Source organism: Prionailurus viverrinus, chromosome B1, assembly GCF_022837055.1.
Source record: "Prionailurus viverrinus isolate Anna chromosome B1, UM_Priviv_1.0, whole genome shotgun sequence".
NCBI lineage: Eukaryota > Metazoa > Chordata > Mammalia > Carnivora > Felidae > Prionailurus > Prionailurus viverrinus.
In genome coordinates, this window is record NC_062564.1 from 194,421,870 (window position 1) to 194,449,230 (window position 27,361).

The following is a 27,361-nucleotide window of genomic DNA, read 5'->3' on the forward strand; positions in this document are numbered from 1 at the left end:
AACGGGCTGCGAACTTAGTCACCGTCGAGGAAACAGAAGTGGTAGATGTTCTTCTTACGGCATTCGTGTTTCTAGACTAAACTGGAAACTTGCTGGCACCATAAATCTTATAAAGTCTGTCACTTACGCTGGACTGCTGTAAGAGAATATCATAGGCTGGTTGGCTTCTAAACAAGAGAAATTTATTTCTCACAGTTCTGGCAGCTAGATGTCCAAGATCAGGGGGCCGGCATGATCGAGTTCTGGTGAGAGACCCTTCCAGGTTGCAGACGGCTGTTTTCTCTCTCATTGCATCTTCATGTGGTGAAGACAGCTGTCTGAGGTCCCTTTTATAAAGGCACTAATCCCATCCATGGGGCTTCATCCTCATGATTGAATCACCTCCCCAAAGCCCCACCCCCTAATACCATTACTTACTTTGGGGGGTTAGGATTTCAACATACGATGCTAACTGTCGGGGGAGGTGGACACAGACATTCAGTCCATGATAAGTTGTAATCGATACCGTATTCCCTAGCATTTGGCTAAATACACCAGCAGACAGTAAAGAAACACAAATTAAACCTCTTCCAGAGGAAAAGCTGTATATTTAGTTGAGCTGCTTGGAGGGAAGTAATGACCTCTTCCTGTCACAGATCTAGCCCCAAAATGACAGAGCTTGGCATTGCTGTTTTTGTTTTCACTGGAGCCTCACTATAATTTATATTCTCTATAAGCTGTGTTTTGGGGCATTATTGTTTTCTGTAAGACGAGATCTCTAGTTTTGCTTCGTAATTGCATTGGAAATTACGATTCCAGTTCTGGAAGTTCACGTTATATCTGCACATGGTACACTGTACAGATCAGGTGTTTCTTAACCTCAGCACTATTAACACTTGGAGCTGGATAATTCTCTGTTATGGGGCTGTCCTGTGCGTGGTAGGGGACCCTGCTCACACAGTGCCACAGTTGCGATAACCAGAATGTCTCCAGACATTGCCATATGTCCCCTGGAGGACAAAATTTCCCACCATTGAGAAATGCTAATATAGATAAGTTAAAAGCTTAAAAGTAAAAAACTTTTGGGGCACCTGGCTGGCTCAGTCGGCTGGGCGTCCGACTTTAGCTCAGGTCATGATCTCACATGTGAGTTCGAGCCCCACATCGGTCTCTATGCTGACAGCTTAGAGCCTGGAGCCTGCTTCAGATTCTGTGTCTCCCTCTCTCTCTGCCCCTCCCCTGCCCATGGTCTGTCTCTGTCTTTCTCTCTCTCTCAAAAATAAACATTAAAAAGTTTTTTATAATTTTTTTTAATGTTTTTATTTATTTTTGAGATATAGAGAGACAGAGCATGAGCAGGGGAGGGGCAGAGAGAGAGAGGGAGACACAGAATCTGAAGCAGGCTCCAGGCTCTGAGCTGTCAGCACAGAGCCCCACACGGGGCTTGAACTCACGGACTGTGAGATCATGACCTGAGCTGAAGTCGGACGCTCAACCGACTGAGCCACCCAGGCGCCCCTAAAAAGTTTTTTTTAAGTAACAAACTTTTCATGGGAACTTCAGTGGATACAATTTAAAGAAAATCTTCTTTAAAGGGGAACTTTTTTGTAGTCTTTTAATGACCATATAGTGATCATTTCCTCCTTAAGATGACTGTTTCATTTTTAGTTTGCTTCTCTACTCCAAACTAAGCTAGAAAATGGGTACTTGTTAACTGCCCTCCCATTCACTATGTCCATCAATCTACTTTGAATTATTTTCTAGGGCTATAAATCCTTTAATGATATTCCTGAGATGGTGAAAAATCAAACCACAGACATCATATCAGGTGAGTCAGAGTTTGAAGTCCTTTTTTTTTTTCCTCTCTGTTAAGAAACGGATGATCAGGGCAAAAAAATGTATTGTTAAGAACTGTATTATTTTTCTCTCTTAAAAAAATCCTCTCACTGATCTTGAAAAGTAAATGAGAATCAGAGCTTTTTAATTGTGCCACTTTAACACCACAATTTTGATCTTAAGAACTAGGGGCGCCTGGGTGGCGCAGTCGGTTAAGCGTCCGACTTCAGCCAGGTCACGATCTCGCGGTCCGTGAGTTCGAGCCCCGCGTCAGGCTCTGGGCTGATGGCTCAGAGCCTGGAGCCTGTTTCCCATTCTGTGTCTCCCTCTCTCTCTGCCCCTCCCCCGTTCATGCTCTGTCTCTCTCTGTCCCAAAAATAAATAAAAACGTTGAAAAAAAATTTTTAAAGAAATAATAACCCTATTGAACGCTGATTAAGATGGTCCTGCTGGCCAGAGGCTGCAAGGTTGAGGACCACACTGTAATGATGAGCCCTCATCGTGAACTGTCAGCGCTAAAGACAGCTATTGTTTGGAAAGTCACATTTTGACTGGTTTCACTAGGGAAAAACTGTAGAGTATTATATGTTCTAAAAGAACATAAAATCAATTTTTTTCCAGAATTACTATGTTTAAGGATTGATTTTGTCTTTTTAGGAAGATGTACATCTGCCTTCTGATGCTGCTATAAATGTGTTTTAGGCTCGTAAGGTTGTTTACGATTTTGGAAAGACAACTGATATTGAGAGAATTCCGCTAGTCTTAAATGATTGAAGTATGTTGTATTCAGGTCATGGTATTTGGGGTGAAGGTACAGAGAAACAGTGCAGTATATGTAGTTTTGGGGGCAGTGATGGCAATAAATGTGGGTTCTTTGCTTAAAGAAGAAATCTCTGAAGCTATGTAAGATCTTCTTTTAAATCATCTTCTCTGTGCTTCTTTTTATCTGTTGACCAAGTGATTTTAAGATGTTGTGCTAGAAGTACTTGATTTTTCCCCCCAATAGTGTTCTTTCAACCCATTAAGACTTTGGGTAAAAAGTACTTTATCCTATTACATAATGCTTTAGATGTTTTGTGGGTTCCTTTTTGTTTAATCTAAGATTCTACTTGAAAATACTGATACTAAAGACAAAGTTCACGCTTTCCTGTGCTAGCGTCTGAAGGCTAACACATGCTGTACATCTAATAGCCACCTGCTTACTAATTTCTGTGTTTACTTTTTCTGTTCCCCCTTTCTGGACCTCTTCTGCCAATACATGCAGCCCTCCCTTGTAAGTCTGGCAAAGCGAGGTGTGCAGTATGTGTGAGCGAGGCCCATCACACATGGTGTCATTGCCTAAACACAAGCCAGAGTTTTCCCGGGTCTGGGAGAATATCACTCCATCAGCCTGAATATTAATTGCTTAGATTCATGCCCTTCCAAAACGAGTAAAAACCCTTACCTCCCACATTTTGATCATCCGGTCCCACCCTGCACACCTATTTTGAGTGCCTACTGTGTGCCAGGCTCTGCTGGGCTCTGGGAATGGGAGACGAATAAAGCGTGAGCCCCGCCTACCGCTCAGCAGGGCATGTTTACAGATGCCAGTTATCACACTCTGGTAACATGACGGGATACGTGCAAGAGATCCAAGGTGGGAGAGGGTAGCAGAAGGCTTCCTGGAGGAAGCAACATCAAAACTGAGGTCCGAGGGAAGCATTCAGTGAGAGAGGATGCCAGCCACATACAGAGTCACCCAAGCTGGCAAAGCCAGGGAGCCATGTTGTGTGGGAGGGCAGGACAGCCTGAGAAGCAGAAGGAACCCCATTCTGAGTTTCGGGAAGTGTTCAGAGGAGGAATCTGCAGACCACATCCCTACAAACTCCCAGAAATCCCAGAGTTAAGTATGAGACCCACCGAGTCACCTTGTTGAGGATCTTGAGGCCTTTGGGTGCACAATCCACTTGGAGGAGAACTGAGCCACTGTGGATAACGGCCTCCTCCTAGTAGCTCTGTCTCAACGTATCTGTGTGAACAGCACGCTTTGAAAAAGATTCCCACCCTTTTATGTAACTCCATCATGGGTCATGCTACCCGGTACCCAAAGTTCACCAGGAGCCCTGGGATCACACTGTGAGAACAGCTAACCTTGCCTTTGCTGCTGCAAAGAGGTTTATCTCCCTTCCAGGACCAGTGGATATTTAACTGATTAGCATGTTCTTAGTACATCCATGTCGAAAATCACACTTTGAGATAACACCAGCTTCAGACCTGGGTGAGCATTAAATGAAGTGACACCCGTGTCCTGAGTATCTTTGATCCCAGGACCTGTCACAAGGGACAAACACTTTTCAAAAATTGGAACTTACCTTCTCTCAGAAAGGTTAGGGTAGATATTAATAGAAACTCTTTGACCACTGGGAATAAATTGCTCTCTGCATATGAGATACACAGATGTACTTTAACAAGTCTCAATTTGTATGAGTCAAATAAAATTTTAAGAAAAATATCCCCTGGGGTCACTTGTTCAAAAAATTGGTCCTGGTGAATTACTGCATTCCTGAATGCTATTTCTTATTAAATTATTTTTTCCAAAATCACTGAACAGAAGTTTTGGAGTTAGATGAACCCAAGGTTAAATTTCATTTCTAGTGCTTTCTGGAAAAAAAAGACCTATGGGAAAGTAATTTAACCTCTATGGGCCTCAGGGTCACTGTTGGTAAAATGGGAATAAGAATATCTATTTCAGTGGAATAAATTAGTTAACCTTTATATAAAAGTGCGTGGCCCATGGTAGGCGCACCATAAGTTTTAATCATCAGATTCATTTTATTTTTTAGTGAAGTAAGAGAAGAAAACTCTGGCTTGAATTCAGCACCATATCATTAAAGTCAGCGCTCATAGCTTGCTGTTTCGTTGAGTAATTGCTTTCTGATGGTCTTGGCTACATTCGTGCTTGTTGTAGAACCTTTTCATGTTTTAACCACATACATAACATGGGGAAAACTAAAAGTGGTTGAAGCTTTTCATTTTGGCTCCAAAACAAAGTGTCTGTTTTCCCTGGGTTTGAAAATGCATAACCTGGGTATCTTTGTTTTCAGATGTCAAAAGTACCTTGAATTCCATTGGTTCAGATATTGAAAGTATAGGCAAACAGATTCCTATTCAGGATCAGCTATCGAATTTCATGGGTTACATTAATGACACTGAAACTTACATCCGCCGCAATTTACCCACGTTGGAAGAGTATGATTCGTACAGGTGAGTGCCCCCCTTGAGCTAGCAAACTAGAGAGTGAGCCTTGATCTAGAACAGGGTAGAAATCTGACATGATAAGCAGGATCATCTTGTGGGAGAAAATTGTACAAAGAAGCCGTAACCGGATATGTGTTAATCCTAGTTTATGTTTATTTAAAAAGTTGGAGTGCTCACTCTGGCAGCACATATACTAAAATTGGAACTATACAGGGAAGATTAGCATCGCTGCACAAGGATGGCATGCAAAATCATGGAGTATTATGTATGTTTTTTTTAATTGGAGATTGTAAGTTCTTGAGCCAAGTGGTCAATACTTTGCAATTTTTATGTCATTAATGGCTTCTATAATCTTAGTTATAATTATCTAACACATGGAAAAGGATTTTAAAGCCTTAAAGTAATTAAGGAGGGCATTTGGATAATATTCTTCTTTTCGTTGGCTTATAAAATAAACACACAGAGGTTGGTTCTTACAGAAAAACATCCTTGAAATAAGGAACTTGCTGGAAACCTCAGGTAAGCAGCTCTAGACCCCAGCTGTTGATTGCCCCATTAGACAATGTTAGTGATGGGGTCTGGGCCCTGGAGATGACAGTGGACATCTCAGGGAACAATAGGCTTGCAGACTTGAGTTATTCGACGACCATGCGAGATATAAGATGTGCTGTCGTCTCTGAAACACTCAGCCCCATGCCCTACCACTTTGAGTGGTAACGTTCCTTTGAGAGGAATCGTTCTTACTGTCCAAACTCATGGAGATTCCAGAGAGTTCCAGTCCTGCTTGGTTATTTATTATGCAAGAACTCAAGGTAAATAATAAAATAATAATAAATAATAAAATAATAATAAATAATAAAATAATAACTGCCAGCATTTCAGGAACAGTTACAATGTGCCCTCCAAGTGCTATACGTGTGACTTCTCATTTAATACTAAAAAAAAAAAAGAAAGAAAGAAAAGAAAAGAGAAGAAAAAAACTCCAGGGTTGTGTTCTATTTGTAATCTTGTTTCATAGACAAGGAAATTGAGGCTCGGGGGAGTAGAATGACCTACAAAAGGCCAACAACAGTGTGGCAGAGGTGGGTTTTCAATCCCCATCTGACTATACTCTTAATTATTGCCCTGTAATTAGTAAGCCATTTTCCTACCGTGTGGCTGGGACACTCTAGCAGGTATCAGGGCAAACATAAGACGGACCCTTTCTCTGGGGCACCCGGGTGGCTCAGTCAGTTAAGGGTCCAACTCTTGGTTTCAGCTCAGCTCATGATCTCATGGTTTCATGAGTTCAAGCCCCACGTCAACTCTGTGCTGGTAGCACGGAGCCTACTTGGGATTCTCTCTCTCTCTCCCTCTCCCTCTGCCCCTCCCCCACTCACTCTGTCTCTGATTCTCTCAAAAATAAATAAATGAACTTAAAAAAAAAAGACAGACCGTTTCTCAATGAATTCACAATCTCTTAAGAGGTTAGAGTTTCACAAATGGAAAGAATGATACAACTACTATCTACACGTCCACTCCCATTGCCCTGAGACTAGAAGGTTACTTTTAAAGGAAATCTAACTAAGCAGATGAAGCATGCATTCACTGTAAAAGATTTCTGAGGCCAGGTTCCATGGCTTGTTTAATTTGGCATCCCCAGTATCTGGAATAAAATGCCACAGAAAGGGTGCAGGTGGCCATTACAATTAGTGAAATTGCTCTTAATTTAATGAAAAGCTTCAGAAGCAGCTTTTGTCGCAGAAGTAAACGCTTTATTTTTTAGTGTTTTAATGGTTGGGCAGCATTTCTACCCTTGAATGCTCCTCGGCTGCTGGAAAAGGTTGTTGTACCTTCCGGGAATGCCAGTAAGACCTAATTGAGGCTCCATTATCCTAAAATGTCTCGCAGGACCATTACGAAATTGAGATTTGCGTTCTGCAGGCACTTGATTTAGGATGCTCATAAATTCCAAGATATGCAGCACGTTCCCCATGTAGAGTTTCTGGTTCAGCAAAGAACGCAAGGTCCCCTCCCAAATATTCCCATAACCACAGAGCATTTTAGAGGAAGACCCGGGAAAAGAGCTTGGTATTTCTGTATCTGTTGTCAGATCATGACCTGTCCGCCTGTTGTCATCAATGTTGCAATAAGCGCTCGCAGCAGCAGGAAACTTGACAGAACTTCCAAGTCTTAAACGGGTATTGTTATAAGTAGCTTTGGAGAATGGAGCAAGGGCCCTGCTTAGGACCCCTACAGAAATGAAGCAAGGGAAGGAAGCCATAGTGTCTCCTGACCAGTGAGCGAGCTAGATCTCTTCAAAACCAAGATAAAAATTAAGGTTTCCTGCTGGCTGGGGTGGAGGACTAGGGGTGGGAAGAGATCTTTTCACTACAACGTCACCCTCTGAGGAATCAGCGGGCCAATCAGATATTTGATTGCCAAGTATTACTCAATCGCCCCAGCCCCAGTCCGATAGCTGTTGCGTTATTGTGAGGCCACCTCTTTTATGTATGATAACACTGTGCTTGCTTCACCAGGTGGCTGGGTGGCCTGGTTGTCTGCTGTTTGCTGACACTCGTCGTGATTTTTTATTACCTGGGCTTGCTGTGTGGCACCTGTGGCTATGACCGGAATGCCACCCCGACCAGACGAGGCTGCATCTCAAACACCGGAGGCATCTTCCTCATGGTGTGAGTGTTTGCTCTTCCTTGCCACGTGGGGGGTGGAAATGAGGGGAGAAGAGCAGACTGATGACACGAATCTGGTGGCCTCTGGGCTGCACATTATGGATTATTATCCATCCATCCATCCATCCATCCATCCATTTATTCACCAGAAACTTGCTGAGGATTGGCCTGGTATCAGACACTGTTCTCTGTGGTCACCAGTTTCTTCAGCTTGTTTGCTTTGAAACTCTGGAAACTTGACTTAGAAAAGAGATTGTCAAGGCACGTGGGTGGCGTAGTCAGTTAAGCGTCCAACTGTTGTTTCCCGCCCAAGTCATGAACTCACAGTTCATGAGTTCAAGCCCCGCGTGCAGAGCCTGCTTGGGATTTTTCTTTCTCTCTGTCCATCCCCCACTCGCACCCTCTCTTTCTTTCTCAAAATAAATACATAAACTTTAAGGGGCGCCTGTTGGTGGCTCTGTTGGTTGAGGATAGCACAACAAGCCAAGAAAGGCCCATAAATCAAGGCACAAGAGTTTTACAAATAACTTTAAAACTAACAACACGGGAGCCTGCCAGATTTAGACTTCAGCTCAGGTCATGATCTCATGGTTCATGAGTTTGAGCCCTACATTAGGCTCTGTGCTGACAGCTCAGAGCCTGGAGCCTGCTTTGGATTCTGTGTCTCCCTCTCTTTCTGTTCCTCCCCCTCCCCCCGCTCACACTCTGCCTTTCTCTCGGTCTCTCAAAAATAAAGAGTAAAAAAAATTTTTTTAAAGAATTGACGCTTTAACAAAAAACAAATAAATAAACTTAAAAAAAAAAAACAAATAAACGTAAAAAATCTTTACTAGGGTGTGACGAGCGCAGAGGGCACCAACTGGGTGTGACCACACTTGGAGCCAGAAACATAAACCCGGAGGCAGAGGTTAAAGCTTTGAATGCTCCCCAGAGAGGAAGCTGTGTGGGTTGCAAACTGATATTTCCTTTTCCAATAAGTACATCAAGAATCGGCAGCAGGGAGTGTGATGGGTTTGGAGAGCAAGGTAAAGATTTGGAACAAGTCCTTGGAGCCATGGAGAATCAACACCTCAGCCATGGCTGTCATTGCTTATGTCACTAGTACCAGGCTGGGGGAAGCTGCAAGCCACTGTCATGCACTAACGTGCCTTTTCAAACATTGGGTCACCACAATAATGAATCAGACTTATGAGCTCTGATTGTAAAGCTTTGCCCTGAAACCTTTCAGCTCCAGGATAGCACAACAAGCCAAGAAAGGCACATAAATCAAGGCACAATAGTTTTATAAATAACTTTAAAACTAACAACACAGGAGTCTGCCAGATTTAGACAAAGTTGAACAGAACTCCGTGCACGGAAAAGCCTATTTGCTCACATGGCTACGCTTAAGAAATTCATGCAGCAAGGAAGAGTATATTGCCCCTCCTTTTGGTTTCAATGTATGCAGCTACAGATAGAAAATGAGTTAAATGTTCAGGATTTACTAATCCTGGGACTTGGCTGTTTTGTCAGTGTTTTGATGGTGGTTCTATAGATCACATCTTTTTAACTGCTTGATGGGAGGGCTTAAATTGTTCTGAAAATGTGCACTTTTCATAACATTCTATTTCAACATTTTTAAGGGACAAAACCAAAATATGTGCTGTCCCATTTCAAAGAAAACGGAAACAGGGGAGTCATGAGCAATTTGATGGAGGCTAAAATTACTTCAGTTTGGATATAATTTTTACCTCTGCAGAGGAAGGAATCTCCGAAGAGACAAAGTCACATGCAAGCATGTGGCTTGGGAACAAGGGGATTTATCACCCGATAGGAAACAAACTGGTGGCTGTGGGGTCTGTATTGTTGCCACCCATGGCTCAACATGGAAATCTTGCTTGGCAGGAGCTTCCATCTCTTGAGACATCTGGTAAACAACTCGAGAGTTGTAAAGGGGAAAGCATGATACAACTCATTAGAAGACTGTAATTTCTTAAAAATCATTTATTTACTTGTAGAAACAAGAAAGTATATTTTGTTCAGCTGCAACCACAACACCACCTGCCTTTAAAAACAGTAACACCATCCGTTGATGTTGACGTTGAAGAGTGTGGTCTCTTCAGAAACCAAGCAAGAATCCTTATCTCCCAGGGGGATCCTATCAGAAGGTCTAGGGGGAGGAAAGACAGAGACCCCTGGCTCTGCTCTGATCCTGTGTCTTCTGAGGGTCCAGGGGGCATTATGGGGGCCAAAGAGGATACAGTGAGGAATGTACATCTGTCTCAGGGGCACATAGGTTTCCCTGGAGGTAAGGACACCTAAACAAGGCAGCAAGAAAACAGTCTTGTACTGAAGCCCACTCTGAAACTTCTAGTTTTAGTTCTTGAAAACCATGCTCCAATTACCCAGAGCTTTGAAGAAAGACTAATACCCAGTATAGCCATGGGGTCACAAAATGGGTGCCCTTACATGACCAGTGGCCGTTCAGTGGTTACAAATATTTCAGAAAGCATTTTGTCATGCTGTAGCAGGGGCCATAAAGAGACAGTAATCTCCTTGGCCAAGTCATTCAATTTTAGGGGATCAGTTTTAAAGAAGTAGGACCCAACTATGGACAAAGTATCACAAGCAGAGAAATGTTTTTGCAGCTTTAGTTATAATAGTGAGGCATTGGAAATGACACAAACATCAGCCACCAAGGAGTGGGACATTCTGCGGCCAGTGAAATGTAACTAGGTTGGCTACCCTGGATTGTTGACCAAAGTCGCTAAGATGTTCAACAAGGGCTCACAAGACTATCGCGTATGGTCCTCACAGCTGTGTAGCTCGGGCAGGAGTCAGCACACGTTTCTGTAAAGGTCCAGATAATAGATATGTTCACTTCGGCCAGCCACATACGGTCTTTGTCACACGTTATTTTTCTTGTTCTTATTTTACTTCTCCTTTTCCTTTACAACACTTTCAACACACATTGGCCATTCTTATCTGAGTGACCTTACAAAAACAGGCCTCTGGCAGTGCTGCGTTCCTTGTCTAGATATAGGCATATTTAAGAAATAAAGGCTGGACATAAGCTCTTTAAGATTAGCAGTGTTGTTTTGAAATGCTCTATCAAAGTTTTCCAATTTTTTTTTATAACTCTAATATACACACATGCTCATGCACACGGTTCAAACCATGGTGACTAGCATATGCTTCCCACGTGTTCCCCTTCTTCACGCGCAAAAGCCTTTTAGGTCAGAGAAGTTCAGGCTGACAGAGGCCCCTCCAGTGGGCACATCTTGTTATTTATTTCAGCCAAACCAGGCAAATATTCGAAATTGTTCCTTAATGGTGTCCACTGGGCAGAATCATGCCCTTAGGAAGGGATGTCATTGTTACTAAGTACATCAGCCTAGTACACACTTCTGAGGGTCCTTCCTGTTTGCACCAGTGACGGTGCAATCATCAGTGATGATCTGGCTACTCCACCTAGACTGATTCAAGAGTTTGCTCTGTCTGTGTCTACACCAGAGTAACTGAGCACTCTAGAGAGAAGTCATGCAGTGGGCACATTGGTATCCCTACAAAATTATGATCCCCACCTCAAATGGATCCTTCACAGCCCTATAAGTTTCTTCCTTCCCTCCCTCCCTTCCTTCCTTCCTTCCTTCCTTCCTTCCTTCCTTCCCTCCTTCCCTCCTTCCTCTGCTCAGCAATGGCTTTTTCCACACTGATACATCCATCTCCTTATTCCTCCCTCGCTTAGCAGCTGGCTCTACCTCCTTCTTCACAAAGGAAATAAAAGCCATCATACAACTTCCCATCACCAAAACTCCAGTGCACCTGCATTCACACGTGTGCAGGGTCGAGTGCAGAGCAATCCCTCTCTTCTGGGCCCATCCCACCTTCCTTTCCCAATCTCAATCCCTGCGCACAGCCCAAGGGTGTCACGGATGAGCCCTTTCCTCTCCTGTGTCCTCAATCTCTTCTCCTCTCCAAGACTTGCTTCTCAATGCTTACCCGTGTTCTCTTCTCTCCTCTCTTTCACCATGAAAACCGAAAACCTCTCCCAACACCACTCCTTCCCTTCACAGACATCAAAAGTAATGATGCTTGCTGCCAGTTTCCTCACCTCCACGTCCTGGGCAAGGCCACGCCCCTTCCCTCAGGTCAGCAGCAGCCTCTTTGCCTCCAGCCATTGGACTGGCTTCAGATCCCCTGGAGTGTGCCCTGTCTGCAGTGTTTGGGACGGCTTCCCGCCCCCTCTTCCTGCAGACACGCCTTTGTTTCCCCAGCAGCAGCGCTACTGGTTTCCTTCCTACTTTATGAGTCTTCCTAGCGGTCTCATCCTCTGGCTGCCCTTCTGCCACCTGCTCCTCAAATGGCGAAGTCCCTAGGCCCGACCCCGGGCTGCTTCTCTCTCCAGTCTCAGCTCCGGGGACCGGTGGTCACTTCTAAGCAGCCGATTGCCTCGTGCAGGCCCGCAGCCCAGCTACGTGTGCTCCAGACGCAGCTGACTGCCCGCAGCGTCTCCACCGCCACGTCTCCCGGCAGCGGGACCAGATCCCGCCTTCTCTTCCCTTCCTCAGCACCCAGTGTCTCCTTTCCCTGCTGACAAGCCCTGGCTTCACCCTGGGCCCCTCCTTGCCTCCTCCTCCCGTGCAGCGTCCTCAGCACATCCCGTGTCTTTTCCGTCGGCTGACTTCTCACCACTGCCTCCGGCCACGTCGGGCCACCACCCCAGGATGACAGCCTCATCAGCCGTAGCCCCGTCCACGTGGGCATCTTTCCATCCCATCCTCGGGCTCTGCCTAGAGTGTTCTTCCTCAGAGAGAAACTGGGCTGTGTTCCTCCTGTGCGTCAAGGCCCTCAGCAGCCTCCCCTTACTGGACCAGCCAGACCCCCTCTCATGCACCCCGGCCTGCCTCTCGAGCTGTAGCCGTGCCGCTCACGGCCCTCCTTCCCCGAACCAGGCTGGCCCCCTTCGGACTCCCAGTGGTACCTCTCCTGCCTCAGAACCTCCCCACTCACTGTGTGCCCTGCGGAAGGCTAGGTTCACTCAAGCGACCCCGGAGGCTGTGTCTGCACCAAAGTACTGTGCTGCAGGGAGACCAGAGACCTAAGTCGAAGGACTCCCTCACTCTATGCCTGGGACCAAAGAGTCAACAGTGCTTGCTTACTGCTGTCTGTCTCCACTCCTGAGCCAATCGGCTCACTTAACCTGTACAAAGCGAAGACTCTAGGTCCATTTCCTACGTTGCATACATAGAATTAGTAAGTACTGGTAGGTAATATGGGAAGTGTAGTTTTTTTTTTTTTTTTAAGTAATCTCTACACCCAACGTGGGGCTCGAACTCAAGATCCTGAGATCAAGGGTCACATGCTCTACCGACTGAGCGCCAGACACCCCCAAATATTGAATAATCTACCATAGAAGTCTTAATTTTATGTCTGTTTTTCCTTTTTTTCCAGTGGGGCTGGAGTCAGCTTCCTGATTTGTTGGATATTGATGACCATCGTGGTTCTCACTTTTGTCGTTGGTGCAAATGTGGAAAAACTGCTCTGTGAGCCTTACCAAAACAGGAAGTTATTCCAGGTACGTATGCTTTCAGGGTCTGTTATGGAAAGGCTTGACTAGAAACTTTGATTTCCCCATATCTTGTGGGTGCAAAAAAAGATGAGCAGTTTGGTTTTCATTCAGTAAGTTAAGATCCCTTCACTTTGTCAGAGCAAAAAAAAAATAATAATATGGTGGTATTTTCTTTCTTTTTTAATTTTTTTAAATGTTTATTTATTTTTGAGAGAGAGACAGACAAAGCGTGAGTGGGGGAGGAGCAGAGAGAGGGAGACACAGAATCTGAAACAGGCTCCAGACTCTGAGCTGTCAGCACAGAGCCCGACTCGGGGCTCGAACTCAGGAATGGCCAGATCATGACCTGAGCCAAAGTTGAACCACCCAGGCGCCCCCATGGTGGTATTATTTGTCAAATGTCAGGTGAAATCAGCACCAGGAGTTAAGGCCTCTTCATCAATGTGGTTTGTAATAAGCTGGAGGAGAAAATTCCCAAGTTGGGGTACCCCAGGAGGTTTCTGACATTTTAAAGAGTTTCTCAAATGACAGTTGCCCACACAGATGGTTTTGAGGCCCTAAATTTGTAGTGAAAAACACCAAAAAATTCCACACCTTGTGGCCCAGTGTTGCCCCTGGTAGACGTCTGACGAGGCTGTTGGGACATGAATTCAGGCTTCACTTTCTCCCTCTGAAACCAAGTCTTGTGGACTCTAGGGACCTGTTCTCTGTTCAGCTTCACTAATTAATGAGGAAATTTTGGCCCTTGTTTGGGTCTTGTCACTCTGGCTTTTCAGTGCTTTTCTCCAGATGCTGTTTTTTAAGATATATTCTCTTTGGGGTGCCTGGGTGGCTCAGTCGGTTTAGCGTCCGACTTCAGCTCATGGGTCATGAGTTCAAGCCCTACATCAGGCTCTGTGCTGACAGCTCAGAGCCTAGAGCCTGCTTTGGATTCTGTGTCTTCCTCTCTCTCTCTCTGCCCCTCCCCTGCTCCCGCTGTCTCTCAAAAAGAAACATTTAAAAATAATTTTTTTAAGATATATTTCTGTTTTCTTGTTTTATTGCATATATATTTTTTTTGCCTCAAATCTGTTATGAAATCTGGTGAGTAGATACTAAGGTAACAAGTTGTCATGGTGTTCTATTTATTCAGCTGGTTGAGGAAAATTAAGTTGAGAGTGTCAATTTGTCAAATTTTGTCCATTTGGCCTCTTAATGAAAAATTATAGTGATACATCAAGCCAGACTTCATTATCTTCCATGCCGTATTAAATTGCTGAAAAGAACTTCTTTAAAAATAGGGGATATTTTGACACCCTTTATGTTCCTCAAGCATGTACGTGATCATGTACTAATGAGCCCATCTTATTATATATAACATATTACATTACATATGTTAGCCATCTTAAATATATGATATGAAGTGAGAGAGTATGAAAGTTTTAATTCATTTTATCTATAGAGAAGTAGTAGTGAAAAGGTGGGCCAGCTGCTTTATGGCTTTCTATTAGCTATTCTGAATCAAGTTGTCTATTCTTTGACAATTTCTTATGAGTTTATCTTACTAAGAGAAGTGCTCTCCAAAAAAAAAAAAAAAAGCAATTTGAGTCATTCTTATTGATGTTACCCAGTGGTCAGTCAGTTTTTTCCAATCATAGTCTTATTTTCTGGTTTTAAGTTGGAAATCAATGAGGAAAACCATGATCTGAAAAATCCCTGAAATATGTTTAACAGAATATTTTATTACATGCATGTATATTAGTGTAAAAGTATCTTTTTTTAAAAAAATAAGAGTCTTTTTTTTAACTTGTTCTAGGTTTTGGACACGCCGTATTTACTAAATGAGAATTGGAAACACTATCTCTCTGGCATGGTATTTAACAAACCGGATATTAATCTCACTTTTGAACAAGTTTACAGGTATACATAATTGCATTATGCATTTTTTGCTACCAAAATGTTGTTGTTCCAGAATGAGAATTTTACTTTCAAAGTGTCTTTGATAAGACTCGATAAGACTTTCCAGTTTCAGAATTAAGCTGTTCTCTAGTCTTGGCAAAGAGAGTAGAAATAAGACCAGAAAGAGAATCCTTCCCCCGAAAACCTGCTAGACTTCGGTGTGGTGATGTCTCAAAGTCCCTTTGTCCAGTAGGCACTAGACCTCACTGCTTAAGGTGACCCTAAGATGCATTAATGAGACCCTCTGAAAACTCCTGTACAGAAATCACCCTGCCCCAAGTGAATACCATGTATAACAAGAACTCAGCAATGGGTCCAAATCTCAGACACTCTGATCGTGAAGCAGCTGAAGGGCCAGGCTCTGCGGTCAGGCTGCCTGGGCTCCAGTCTTGACTCTGCCACCAGGGAGCAGGCCTTGGTGATCTTGGGCAGTTTCACGTCCTCTCTGTTCAATAGGGTTCAAAGGCTCCCCAGCTCCTCTAGCAGAGATAGCAAATGAGTAGCTCATGTGCCCACCCATTGCACCTGACCCTCGTGGTAGACATTGGTAGTCAGCTATGGTCTTGTCCATAGCCTGGAGAGTCTCAGAATCCTTCTCCACAACATGCAGGCGGACATTATCAAGCGATTGGAGATTCTACACACCATTGAACCTGGGCTGAAAGGACAAAACCAAGCTTCTTGGCCTGGCCTGCCAGCTCTTTGTGACTCTGGCTCCTGCAGAGTCTTACCTCTGCTGGTTCGTGTATTAAGCTTTCTGTTCCAACACCACCAGCCTACTCGGGGTTCCCTGGAGAGGAGTATCACATCTCCCAGGGATGTGGGAAAGTTGCGTCTCCCAGGCATCCCTCTTCTAGAGGGCTCTGGCTGCTGAACATGAAAGAGGCATTCCCAGGAAGTGGCTGTGTCAGCAACAGGGATATGCATCAGATAAGGCCGCCCTTCTTAGTTCAGTCGAGGAGGAATTTTGCACATGTTAGAGAAGCACAGAGAGGTGAGGTCAAGCTAGGTGTCCTCACCATCTGGGTATTTGTGGCCCCCTTCCCTGTCTCCATCCTGCCATTAGAATATACATCCAACCATATGTTAAGAGAGTGAAGCTCAACCGTGAAAATATGGAGGCAGATGGTCTGGCAGGGGTTTGATTGAAACTTATCCTAAACCCCATGATATGCTTTGTAACACACCTCTTTCTAGCAGGTGTTGCTCTTTGCTGTTTGTTTTTTATGAGAACTGATGTCTTCCCAATCTGTGAACTTGTTATCACTCATGGCTTTTTCCAAAGGCACAAAGGAGACAGACAGAAGGCTGATTTACCAGTTTTATTGTATCGGTTCCAAAGATGGGACATTTAGCGAAGTAGGGAACGAAGTTAGGAATGGGAGGCTCCCCGGGGCGGGGGGGTCCACTGGTGACCGCCTCCCACGTCGGCACTTAGAAGCTGCTTCTCTGCTCACAGATTGAAATCAAAGATAAACCGTGAACCTTTCTCTCCATCCTTAGCAGTGGACAGAGGCAGCCACAGCTGCCTTTCTAGATCATGATTTCTCTGTTTATTCCCACAGTGATTGCAAAGAAAATAAAGGCATTTATGGCACACTTAAGCTAGAGAATAGCTATAATATCAGTGAACATCTCAATATTCAAGAGGTAAGGACTTGGAATGAATCATGAAATTGACATATTTATTTACTAAATCCATTTATCTTTCATTTTTTTCAGAAATACTTTTTAAAAGTTTTTTTAATGTTTGTTTTTGAAAGAAGGAGAGAGACAAAGACAGAGCATGAGTGGGGGAGGGGCAGAGAGAAGGGGAGACACAGAATCCGAAGCAAGCTCCAGGCTCTGAGCTGTCAGCACAGAGCCTAACGCAAGACTCAAACTCATGAACCAAACCATGAGATCATGACCTGAGCTGAAGTCGAATGCTCAACTTACTGAGCCACCTGGAGGCCCCTTTCATTTTTTTTTTTATGGAGATAAAATTCATATAAGATAAAATTCACCATTTTCTTTTTTTTTTTAATGTTTATTTTGAGAGAGAGAGATACAGTGCGAATGGGAGGTGGGGGCAGAGGGAGAGGAGAGAGAGAATTCCAAGCAGGCCCCACACTGTCAGTGCAGAGCCTGACGTGGGGCTCGAGCCCACGAACCATGAGATCATGACCTGAGCCAAACCCAAGAGTCCGACACTTAACCAACTGAGCCACCCAGATTCCCCAAAATTCACTATTTGAAAGTGACATTTAGTACACTCACAAGATCGTGCAAACCTCACATCTGTCAAATTCCAAAACATTTTCGTCACCCCCAGCCAGTTGTCTTTATGGACGTATGAGTTTCTCTAGTCGACCGCACAATGCTCAAGAGGGGTCTTGCTGTGGGCACTACATAAGAAGATTTTATATTGCTGTGTGTCGCTGCTCCTAGAGGGACAAACCCAGGGGACATTGGCGTTCCAACACTGGCCAGCCTCTTCTGCCGGGTCCCTGAAGAGGGAACGAGGCACCGAGAACTCTGGTCCACACAGTCGTGGCCCCTCGTGACTCATGGCTGTGGCCCCTGGACTCCATGTGGCCTCTGCTGAGCTCTGCTGGCCCTCAGCAAGACAGCATGGCCACAATGATGGAAGCAGACAGAGTGGAATGATTTCCTCTTCTCCTTTGCCCAAGCCCACGCTCTAGTCTTGAGCCTTAAGACTCTGAGGAGAGGCTACTCCACAGCACACTTGACAGACGAAAGAGCGAGAGAGTTTCAGCTGCCCAGGCCTAGGGTGCCTTCAGACTGCACTGTCCGCCTCCCCACATCTGGAGGCCTTCTGGCCTTCTTGTAGGAAAGAACTTAAGGAGACTTCTTTCTTCTGGGCTTCGAAATGGAAGCAGATACCAAGAGATACCGAGGAAAGAGGTGATTCCCCAAACACCACAGCTTGCCACTGAGGCATCACAGAAGGCTTCCAGAAGCACCATGAAACCATGATGGCCTGGCAGTTTTCAGATATGAAGAGGTTTATTAAAAGCTGAATACAGGGGCACCTGGGTGGCTCAGTGGTTGAGCATCTGGCTCTTGATATCGGCTCAGGTCATGATCCCAGGGTCATGGGATGGAGCCCGGAGTCAGGTTCTGTGCTAAGCATGATGTCTGCTTAAGATATTCTCTCTCTCTCGGGGCACCTGGGTGGCTCAGTCAGCCGAGCATCTGACTTCGGCTCAGGTCATGATCTCACAGCTCGTGAATTCGAGCCCTGCGTCGGGCTCTGTGCTGACAGCTCAGAGCCTGGATCCTGCTTCGGATTCTGTCTCCCTCTCTCTGCCCCTACCCTGTTCACACTCTGTCTTTCTCTCTCTCTCTCTCTCTCTCAAAAATAAACATTAAAAAAAATTTTTTTAAGATATTCTCTCTCTCTCTTTCCCTCTCCCTCTCTTTGCCCCTCTCCCTCACTTGTGCTCTCTCTATGTATAATAAAAAGAAAAAAAAGCTGGATACAAAATTTTGTATTGCATTGTATTTTCTATTGTATTGATTATCCTTCTTAAATATTCCTTGCATGTATACATAAATAAAATATCTAGCCCTAACTAGATACCCTCTACTCATCTGACATCATGCCATGTTTCATTTTCTCTGTGGACCAGAGACAGAGCACTAGGGACACTCAGGCACTACACGCTGCCTAAAACTACTGACTGCCGCTTAGGACAACCCCAAGTCATCAACCGTGTCCCCATGATCTCAAGTGTCCCCCACCACCCAAGTCCAGTGTGTGCTTCCTCCTTCCCCTGGGATGCAGCCTGCCTGGCCCCTTTCAGCATCTGTATTTGCCAAGACTCATTCAGAAGCCACCTCCTCTCTGGTGTCCTCTCCTGTCCCCTACCTTTGAAGACTGTCTCCTGCGCCTGGTGTCCTGATGCAGTTCATGTGGCTTTATTATGACACTGCCTCTTCCTTTGAGGACTTTGAGGGTGGAGATGGAATATTATTTTGATTTGCCTCCGACCTCCTCACATAGTGCGTGGTGTGGGGCATAAGGAAGGAGCCAGGGAAGGGGTGGAAGGGAAGAGAAGGTTACCGGGAAGAAATGTCAGTCAGGGGCATGTCTGTGTATTTTGTCCCTTGTCATTTTACTGCTCTTTTAAAGCTCTAAGTATGTGACTATCTTGAAGAATGGACTTATTTATAACTTTTCTTTTTATCATGCAGCATGCTGGAAACATAAGCAATGACTTTCAAAATATGAAAGTAAATATTGACAATATCGTTCTGCTGGATGAAGCAGGAAGAAAAAACCTTATGGATTTCAGCTTTTCAGGAATAGACGCCATAAATTATAACATCTACTTGGCTGAGGTGAGACCATGAGTTCATGCTTGATCTTTTGGGGAAAATCACAGCAGATACCCGTGGGTTGGTTTTGTTTTGTTTTTCTGTTTTTCTTTTGTTTGTTTGTTTTTAATTTGGGCGTTTTTTTTTTAAGCTGAGATGAAATTTATATAACACAAATGAACTCTTTTAAGGTGAATAATTCATTAGTATATAGTATAATCACAGTGTTACACAACTACCATTTCCACCCAGCTCCAAAACATCTCCGTCACTCCAAAAGAAAGCCCCATTCCCATTACACAATTGTGCCCCATTCCACACACCCCCACCCCCCAGCCCTGGTAACCACCCATCTATTTACCTATTCTGAATATTTCATTTGAATGGAATCTGAATGGAATCCTAAGGCATGTGACCTTTTGTGTCTGATGGCCTTAAAAGGCCCCCTTTCACGTAGCCTAAAGTTTTTGAGATCCATCCCCATTATAGCACGGATCAGCACTTGATTTCTTCTTATGGCTGGATGTGGTTGGATAAAAATAATCCGGTTTTATATGTATAAATAAGAATGTAGCCGGAGTCTCCTGTGTAAGAGTTTCCAGCCTTTATGGCCATGGACGATAGTTCACTATGTTGTCTATCAGATTCCGTTAAGGCTTAAAAATCCCACGTTGATGACGCGGTTCTTTTCCCCTCTTTTGCAGCTGAGTAAAGCCCCCACCAAAGCGAACCTTTTATCCTTTGCAGATGATCTAGAAGTAAAAGCCAACCATCTGGTGAGTTCGAACATTCCGGTTTTAAATGCTGTAATCACTACAGGTGTCAAATGTCAGTACTATTCTTCGCTCCCGTACACAAGTAAGCTTTGGTTAAAGATGTGTCTCGTGTGCACGTCAAGACTTCCCACCAGCAGCCATTGCCGTGGCGCCCGGAAGTCGGTGAGCACATGGACGTTTCCAGGGTGGCATCAGGGTGCCCGCGCCTGCTCCCGACCTCTGCTGGTGGCGCGGGTGCCCTCACTGTTTAGCACCAGCTCTGTTTTCACCCCATCAACCCCTCTGCCACCAAACACATGTGCAAGTGCACGCATGCGTGCCATTTTTCTTGCAGTGTAGGGAATGGAAACTGAGGGCACGGGAGGGGGATTTCCATTTGGTGCTTTGCATCGCCAGTGACAGGTGGATAACGGAAGGCAAAGACGCCACCCAAGCCCCTAGGCTTCCCTTCCTCACTTCCCCTGCTGACCAGTGACTAAATGGCTATCATGAACGGAACAGCAGAGCATGGCCATGAGGAACCTGGGCTCAGGAGGAAGACTGGGATTTAAATCCTGGCCCAGCCACTTCCTAATTATGGGTACTTGGACAAGATGTTTCGCTCCTCCGTGCCTTAGTTTCCTCATCTGTAAAACGGAAGCAGTAAAGTTGCTCATTAATGTATTCATGAGCCCATTAATATGTCACGCGATAGTATATTAAACACTTTCTAAGTGTGGGTCAAATGAAAAATTTCTCAGTTGAGCCTTGCTGTTCTCATCTGCGAGACGGGGCTATCGCTGCTGTGAAATGGCTTTCTAGTGGCGTATTATGAGGAGGTGAGAAAGAGAGCACAGCCTCAGGCACTCAGGACAGGCTGATGGGTTTGGTGGCCACTGAGAGTTCACAGTCCTGTGACTTGAAATAGGGTGTCCTGGCACTGCCCCACGTCCGGTGGGCCCCACGCCCACAGCATACAAGGAAGGCTGCACGCCGCTCATAGCTACCTTGCCCCGAGCCCCTGTGGTTAGAGAGAGCGCTCCAAAGTCTGGAAAAGTGGTGTTGACCTTTGTTTCTTTTCTTCTCTTTGCAGCCCCACGGAAGTCTGAAACAGTCCCTGAAAAACAATGCACAGACAATTAGGACGATTCACCGCAGCGAAGTCATCCCTTTGGAACAGTCAATGGTAACGCTCGACAACCTCTGGTATTTCCCCGTGACCCGAGCAAATCCCATGTCACTAGTTGGCTTTCATGTAGCCTAAGGAAGCATCTGCACCTCACACGGGGGTCAAATCCAGTTGGCCTCAGGCTAAGGAATTAAAAATTAATGATAGTTGGTGCGGCTGGGTGGATCAGTTGGTTGAACGTCCGACTCAGTTTCAGCTCAGGTCAGGATCTTGTGGTTCGTGGGTTCAAGCCCGGCATCAGGCTCTGTGCTGGCAGCACGTAGCCTGCTTGGGATTCTGTCTCTTCTCTGTCTGCCCTTCTTCCCACTTCCTCTCTCTCTCTCTCTCTCTCTCTCTCTCAAAATAAATAAATAAATAACTTTTAAAAATCAATAAATCAATAGATGATAGTAGCTGGGCTTTAAACAAGACAGATTTTCAATGTTACCACTCACTCCTTTTGTGCTTTATCTCCTTGCCTTTTCCACTTGGGTGTGACCAGGTAGGTTAACCCCGTGCTTGCCCCACACACTATGCTCTGGTTCCCTGTGGCTCAATAAGCCCCCGAAGCCAGGCACCTGGCTGGGGTGATGATGTCTGTGTTCTGGACTCCCTCACACTTACTTTCAAATTCTTTCTCTCCACACCCTGCCAAGAAATATGGGAAGGCAAGGGTAAGTCCTTTTCCCCCTGCCTCATTTAGCTCCGTTCACTGAACTGATGGGCCACGTTCCCTGTCTCCTCTCTCGTAGCCTCTATTGTGACTTCCCCTTTCTTTTGCTTCCAGCTGCCTTCTGGCTTCTTTCCCAAATGCCGGAAAGGCAGTTTGTAGCAGAGAGAGAACACAGGCTCTGCACTCAGGTGGAACTGATTTCAGACCCTGCTTCTACCTCCCCAAAGTCTTAGAATTTTCCATTTTCTCATCTGAAAATGGGGGGAACGGTTCCTGCCCTCCTGTAAACCTGCTTCCTGGAGGTGAAAGCCCTGATGTCCCAGAGAGACTCTGTAAACAGGAGGGATTATTGTGACGCTGCTGTGAGAGACCTGTTACAGAGTCGGCTTGCTCAGGTTTGGAGAAGCACACGAGTCCACTTGACTTCAGCTTTGGAACCTCCTAGAACTAGTTTTTACCACTTCAATCTCTCTGTCTCTCTTCCTTCCCGACTTTCTAACTCATTGGAGCATTCAGAAGGAAACTGAATTTTCTTAATATGTGTGCTGCACTCATCATAATTCTCTGCTCTGTTTGTTTATGCCTAGCACAAGTTTGTTAACATTTTAAGCTTAACGGCTTTCCGTCAAGTAGACACAAGCCTCCTGGGCGTTTGCAGAGCCGAGGCAATCTGTCTACAAATAGGCAAATTGCTGTGTACAGGTGACCGATGATGTAAACCTAGGGTTAGCAAACTATGGCCCCAAAACTATAATCCAGCCCGTTGCTTGTTTTTGTAAATAAAGTTTTATTGGAACGCAGCCATGCCCTCTTATTTACAGATGACTGCAGCCGTTTTCTGCTAAAAGAGCAAAATTGAGTCTTTGGACATGGCGTGGCCCACAAAGCCTAAAATATTTACTATCTGGCCTTTGTTTTACCAATTCCTGACCTAAACCATTCAGATGGAACTACTCTGGGAAGTCAGGGTAGACTTTTGTAATTACCGCCTGCCACTTTGAGCCAACCCTACTCCGAGTGGTCTCTTGGACACCTCGTGTGGGATGTGCTGCCCTTCAAAGTTCTAGAATACAGATCCTGCTATTCTTCTTCCGCTTTTCTTACACCAGAGGTTTGTGTGGCTCACATGGTTACTTGCATCTATATTGCACAGTAAAGTCGTTATTTGATGGCTGGCTGCGGGGGGAGGGGCAGAAGGAGACACAATGTTCGTGTAATAAGTTGGAAAATATTATGTATGCTTGTTCACCAGAGCTCTGTATACCAAAGCATCAAGGAACTTCAACAAAAAAGCAGCGGATTGGGGGTAAGGACTTACTTTCCTTTTCTGCCACAGGGTCTTATTATAAAAGCACACACAGCCTTTCAGAGATAATGGTTTTACAAGTATTTAAGTTAAAAAAAAAAAATCCTTTGGGGCACCTGGCTAGGTCAGCCAGTAGAACTCATGACTCTTGATCTCTGGGTCATGAGTTCAAGCACCACATTTGTGAGTGGACTTTATTTCCAAAAAAAGTGGGCGGGGGGCACCCAGGTAACTCAGTCGGTTAAGCATCTGACTTTGGCTCAGGTCATGATCTCACAGTTCGTGGGTTCAAGCACCGCATTGGGTTCTGTGCTGACGGCTCAGAGCCTGGAACTTGATTGCTTCAGATTCTGTCTGTCTCTCTCTCTCTCAAAAATAAATAAAGATTAGAAAAAATTTTTTTAAAACCTTGGTTATCCACCCATTTTAAATGCAAACTGGGTTTTCCTACCATTTGCTTCCTGCAAGTACCTCTCACCTTGGCACACTTAGATACACAGGTGAAAGCCGTGAGTTGATGTGTAGAATGTAAGCTCAGAAGGTACACTGGCCACTCTCACTGAGCTAATGCTGCCTACAAAATCCAGTGCCTTTGACCACAGACTCATTCTCACCGTTGGGTTGACTCCGGGCTTGTCCGCCTACCTTCCTACCCAGAGACCCAGGCTGAGGGAGCAGCTCCTGTCTGGGCCACCTCATGTCCTCGAGGTAGAAACACTAGCTGCCCTTTAAGCAACTTCTTAGAACCGGCCGCTCCATCTACATTCCATTAGCCAAAGCAAGTGAGGCTGCCAGGCCCATCATCTTGGGCTGAGAAGCGAGAGCTCAAAAGGTATCAGCAGTCAGGAACAGTTAATACAGTCGACCACAGGGGGTCCTTCAGACTGCAGACACCCCCACAACAGAAACCGAGCTCCACGGCTACGATGTGTTTGGCTGGTACCCTCAGTGCCAACGGGCAACTCAGGAAACCTCTCTTTATTGAGCGGATTGGGCTGCCTGTGAGAGGTTGGGGATGTCAGCCCACAACTGAAAATCCCACGTTCCTCGTTCCTCCCTGCACTTTTCTCTGAGCTCTTTTTGCAGACCTTGGTCACAGGGCTTCTTGCCACGTGTGACCGTGTGACACGTGTCCCCGTGAACCGTGAGCTCCTCTGCTAGTAGTTAGCACACTCCCCGGGCAGCCCTGGGCCTGCTTCTTTGTTGGCACGGGAGACCCTGAGTTCCCCTGAAGGCTCTTCTGTGAGGTTTGCTCGGCTTGGGGACCGTCACTGTTCCTCTCGTCACAGTTGCCATTTCACACATGTGTGTCCTGGGCCAAGGGAGCCTGGGACAGACCGGTAACTGTGTGCGGGTCCCTTGCCATCCTGCGCATCTGGACGTTCATGGTGACAGCGTGAGCTGCGCGTTGCCCTTCACGAGGGGTCAGTGGGGGGGGGCGAGTTGGGGTGGAAATGCATCTTTGACCCACTGGCCAAGCTGGGTACCCTGAGGTCTCCGGGCAGAACAGAAAGGGCACCTTTTCTAATTTGCACCAAGCTGCCATGTCGGAGTTCTTACCTGTGTCAAGAAACTAGGTGCACATCCGGGCTCTTATGCCCCCAACCTGGTGATGTCAAGCAGGGTCAGCCACCTCCTCTGTGAAGGGGGCCTGATAATGCCTTCCTACAGCCTGTGAGTACAAGAGCCCCCCCCCCCCCGCACTATCCATGGGGGATACATTCAGCGGATGCCACGGGCAGTACTGAACCCCTGCGTGCATAGCTACGATAAAGCTGAATTTACAAATTAGGCACAGTAAGGGGTTAACAGCAATAATCAATAATAAATTAGAACAATTGTAAGAATGTACTGTACTAGAAGTTATGTGAATGTGGTCCCACTCTCAAAATCTCTGACTCACCCTTCTTGTGAGGATGTGACGTGGTAAAAATGCCTGACCAGGGGGATGAGGTAGGCATGTGAGGGAGCGTTAGGCTGTTATCAGCATTTCTAACCATCTATCAGAAAGAGGATCTTTGCTTCTGGACCCTGAGTAATGGAAACCGTGGATAAGGGGGACCTCCTGTACTCAGGGAGGCGATTTGGATCAAGGGCCCAGCCCAGTGTCTGCCACAAAGTGAGTGTTCAGTATGACATCTCTTGTCCCCCTGCCCTCAGAGGGCTGGGCCGGCTCAGTCGTCTTCTTGACTAGCAGGTCGTTGTGGGATGGGGCTGAGCTGACCACACGGGCACCGACAGGCAAACTAGTGAAATCCCTTCATCACGTGACACTTCTCGATTGCTGTTTTCCAGATGAAAGTGACCAATACCCTTTCCTCTTTGGATTCTGCTCAGGACTTCCTCACAACCCGTATTTCCTCGGTTATTGTTGAAGTAAGTTTTCTTTTTAAAAAATATGTATGGCCATGGGGAAGGGGAAGGAAAAAAAAAAAAAAGCCAGAGAGGGAGGGAGCCAAACCATAAGAGACTCTTAAAAACTGAGAATAAACAGAGGGTTGATGGGGAGAGGGAGGGAGCAGAGGGTGGGTGAGGGGTATTGAGGAGGGCACCTGTTGGGATGAGCACTGGGTGTTGTATGGAAACCAATTTGACAAGAAATTTCATATTAAAAAAAAATATGTATGCCAGTAAGTGGGCGTGTGCCCATAACTATAGCATCCTTTTAACGGTTTTCCTACCCTTTGATTTCTTTCCAGGAAAGTCAGAAGTATGGGAACACAATAGTAGGATACTTTGAACGCTATCTGCAGTGGGTCAAAATCTCAGTAAGTACTTTCTCTTTTATGAACACAAGACGGCCATGTGTTAGGATGGCCATGTTGTCGGATACAATCAGGAGGAGATAAAATTAAAATCCTAGTAATTGGGTAGGAGAGATAAGTCAAGGGCCTCGAATAGGGACCATGATGGGAGGTGGCGTAAGACACAGCACATGTTGTCCACGCTGGACCCCTTCTCGGGCCTGACGCCGAGCGGGAGAAAGTGCCCCTGACATCGTCCCTCAGCTCCCTTGCTCACCATTGTAGGAGTTCTGGCCACACTTGACTGTGTCTCCCCAGTGAACTGTGAGCTGCTTTGGCAATGGTGGCTTGGGCAGCGCTCAGCCTGCCATGCAGTTGGTGGATCAGTCGACTAGGGGTGTCTTGAGCTACAGAAATTTGTTTTCTCACAATTCTGGAGGCCGGGAGTCTGACATCAAGGTGTCAGCAGTGTTGGTTTCTTTAGAGTCCTCTCTGCTTGGGTCGTAGACCACCATCTTCCCCATGCGTCTTCACGAGGTCTGCCCTCTGTGCATGTCTGTGCCCAAATTTCTGCTTCGTTTATAAAGATGCCAGTCACATTGGATTAGGACTCAACCCTAATGACCTCATTTTAACTGAATTGCCTCTTCAAAGACCCTACCTCCAGATACAGTCACATTCTGAGATACCAGGAGGTAGGGCTTTAACACAGGAGTTTGGGGGAACACAATTCGGTCCACAACAGTTGGGTCTCCCTGAATACATTAGAAGAGGAAAGTCGAGGAGCAGAGTGAAGTTTCCGCTGGTTTCAAGGCAGCAAGTTGCTCCCAGCGGCCAGCTTGTGGAGAAGTATAGTGTCTTGGAAAATGCCTTTTGTCATCTTGGGCTCTGGGCCAGCTCCCCTCTGTGAGGATTATTCCACTGGGGCAGGGTTTGCGGGGGAGATGCTTGCCGCTGAGTTACTTGATCAACTTGGGCTGAGTCACTTGGGCTACTTGCTGTTAGGCAAGACGGGCTTTGAGAAGTCTGGGGACTCAGGAAATCTTCGACTACCTCCAAGCTGTCATGAGCTTCTCACATCTATTCCTGGCCCTTGGCCGCGTGAGCCCAGACTACCAACCATCTCCTGCCTCTTTGCTGCCCCACCCCGGATTCCAGCCACACCCCACTGCTTGATTCTCT

At 45.7% G+C, this 27,361-nt stretch overlaps 1 protein-coding gene and 1 non-coding gene across 12 annotated transcripts in view; both read left to right on the plus strand.

Moving 5' to 3' along the window:
- Positions 1-27,361, plus strand: part of PROM1 (prominin 1) — a 136,686-nt gene that overhangs the window by 103,139 nt on the left and 6,186 nt on the right. For all 11 annotated transcript variants that reach the window (XM_047857004.1, XM_047857005.1, XM_047857002.1 and 8 more), the window contains 12 exons: positions 1,744-1,807; positions 4,899-5,058; positions 7,572-7,724; positions 13,155-13,278; positions 15,068-15,171; positions 16,776-16,860; positions 19,411-19,557; positions 20,238-20,309; positions 21,382-21,474; positions 23,382-23,435; positions 25,731-25,811; positions 26,135-26,203. In XM_047857004.1, the coding sequence (XP_047712960.1) occupies positions 1,744-1,807; positions 4,899-5,058; positions 7,572-7,724; positions 13,155-13,278; positions 15,068-15,171; positions 16,776-16,860; positions 19,411-19,557; positions 20,238-20,309; positions 21,382-21,474; positions 23,382-23,435; positions 25,731-25,811; positions 26,135-26,203 (1,206 nt within the window). The remainder of the gene's footprint in view (positions 1-1,743; positions 1,808-4,898; positions 5,059-7,571; positions 7,725-13,154; positions 13,279-15,067; positions 15,172-16,775; positions 16,861-19,410; positions 19,558-20,237; positions 20,310-21,381; positions 21,475-23,381; positions 23,436-25,730; positions 25,812-26,134; positions 26,204-27,361) is intronic.
- LOC125165016 (U6 spliceosomal RNA) lies at positions 5,222-5,325 on the plus strand. The gene has a single exon (XR_007151924.1). It is a non-coding gene; the product is annotated as a U6 spliceosomal RNA (small nuclear RNA).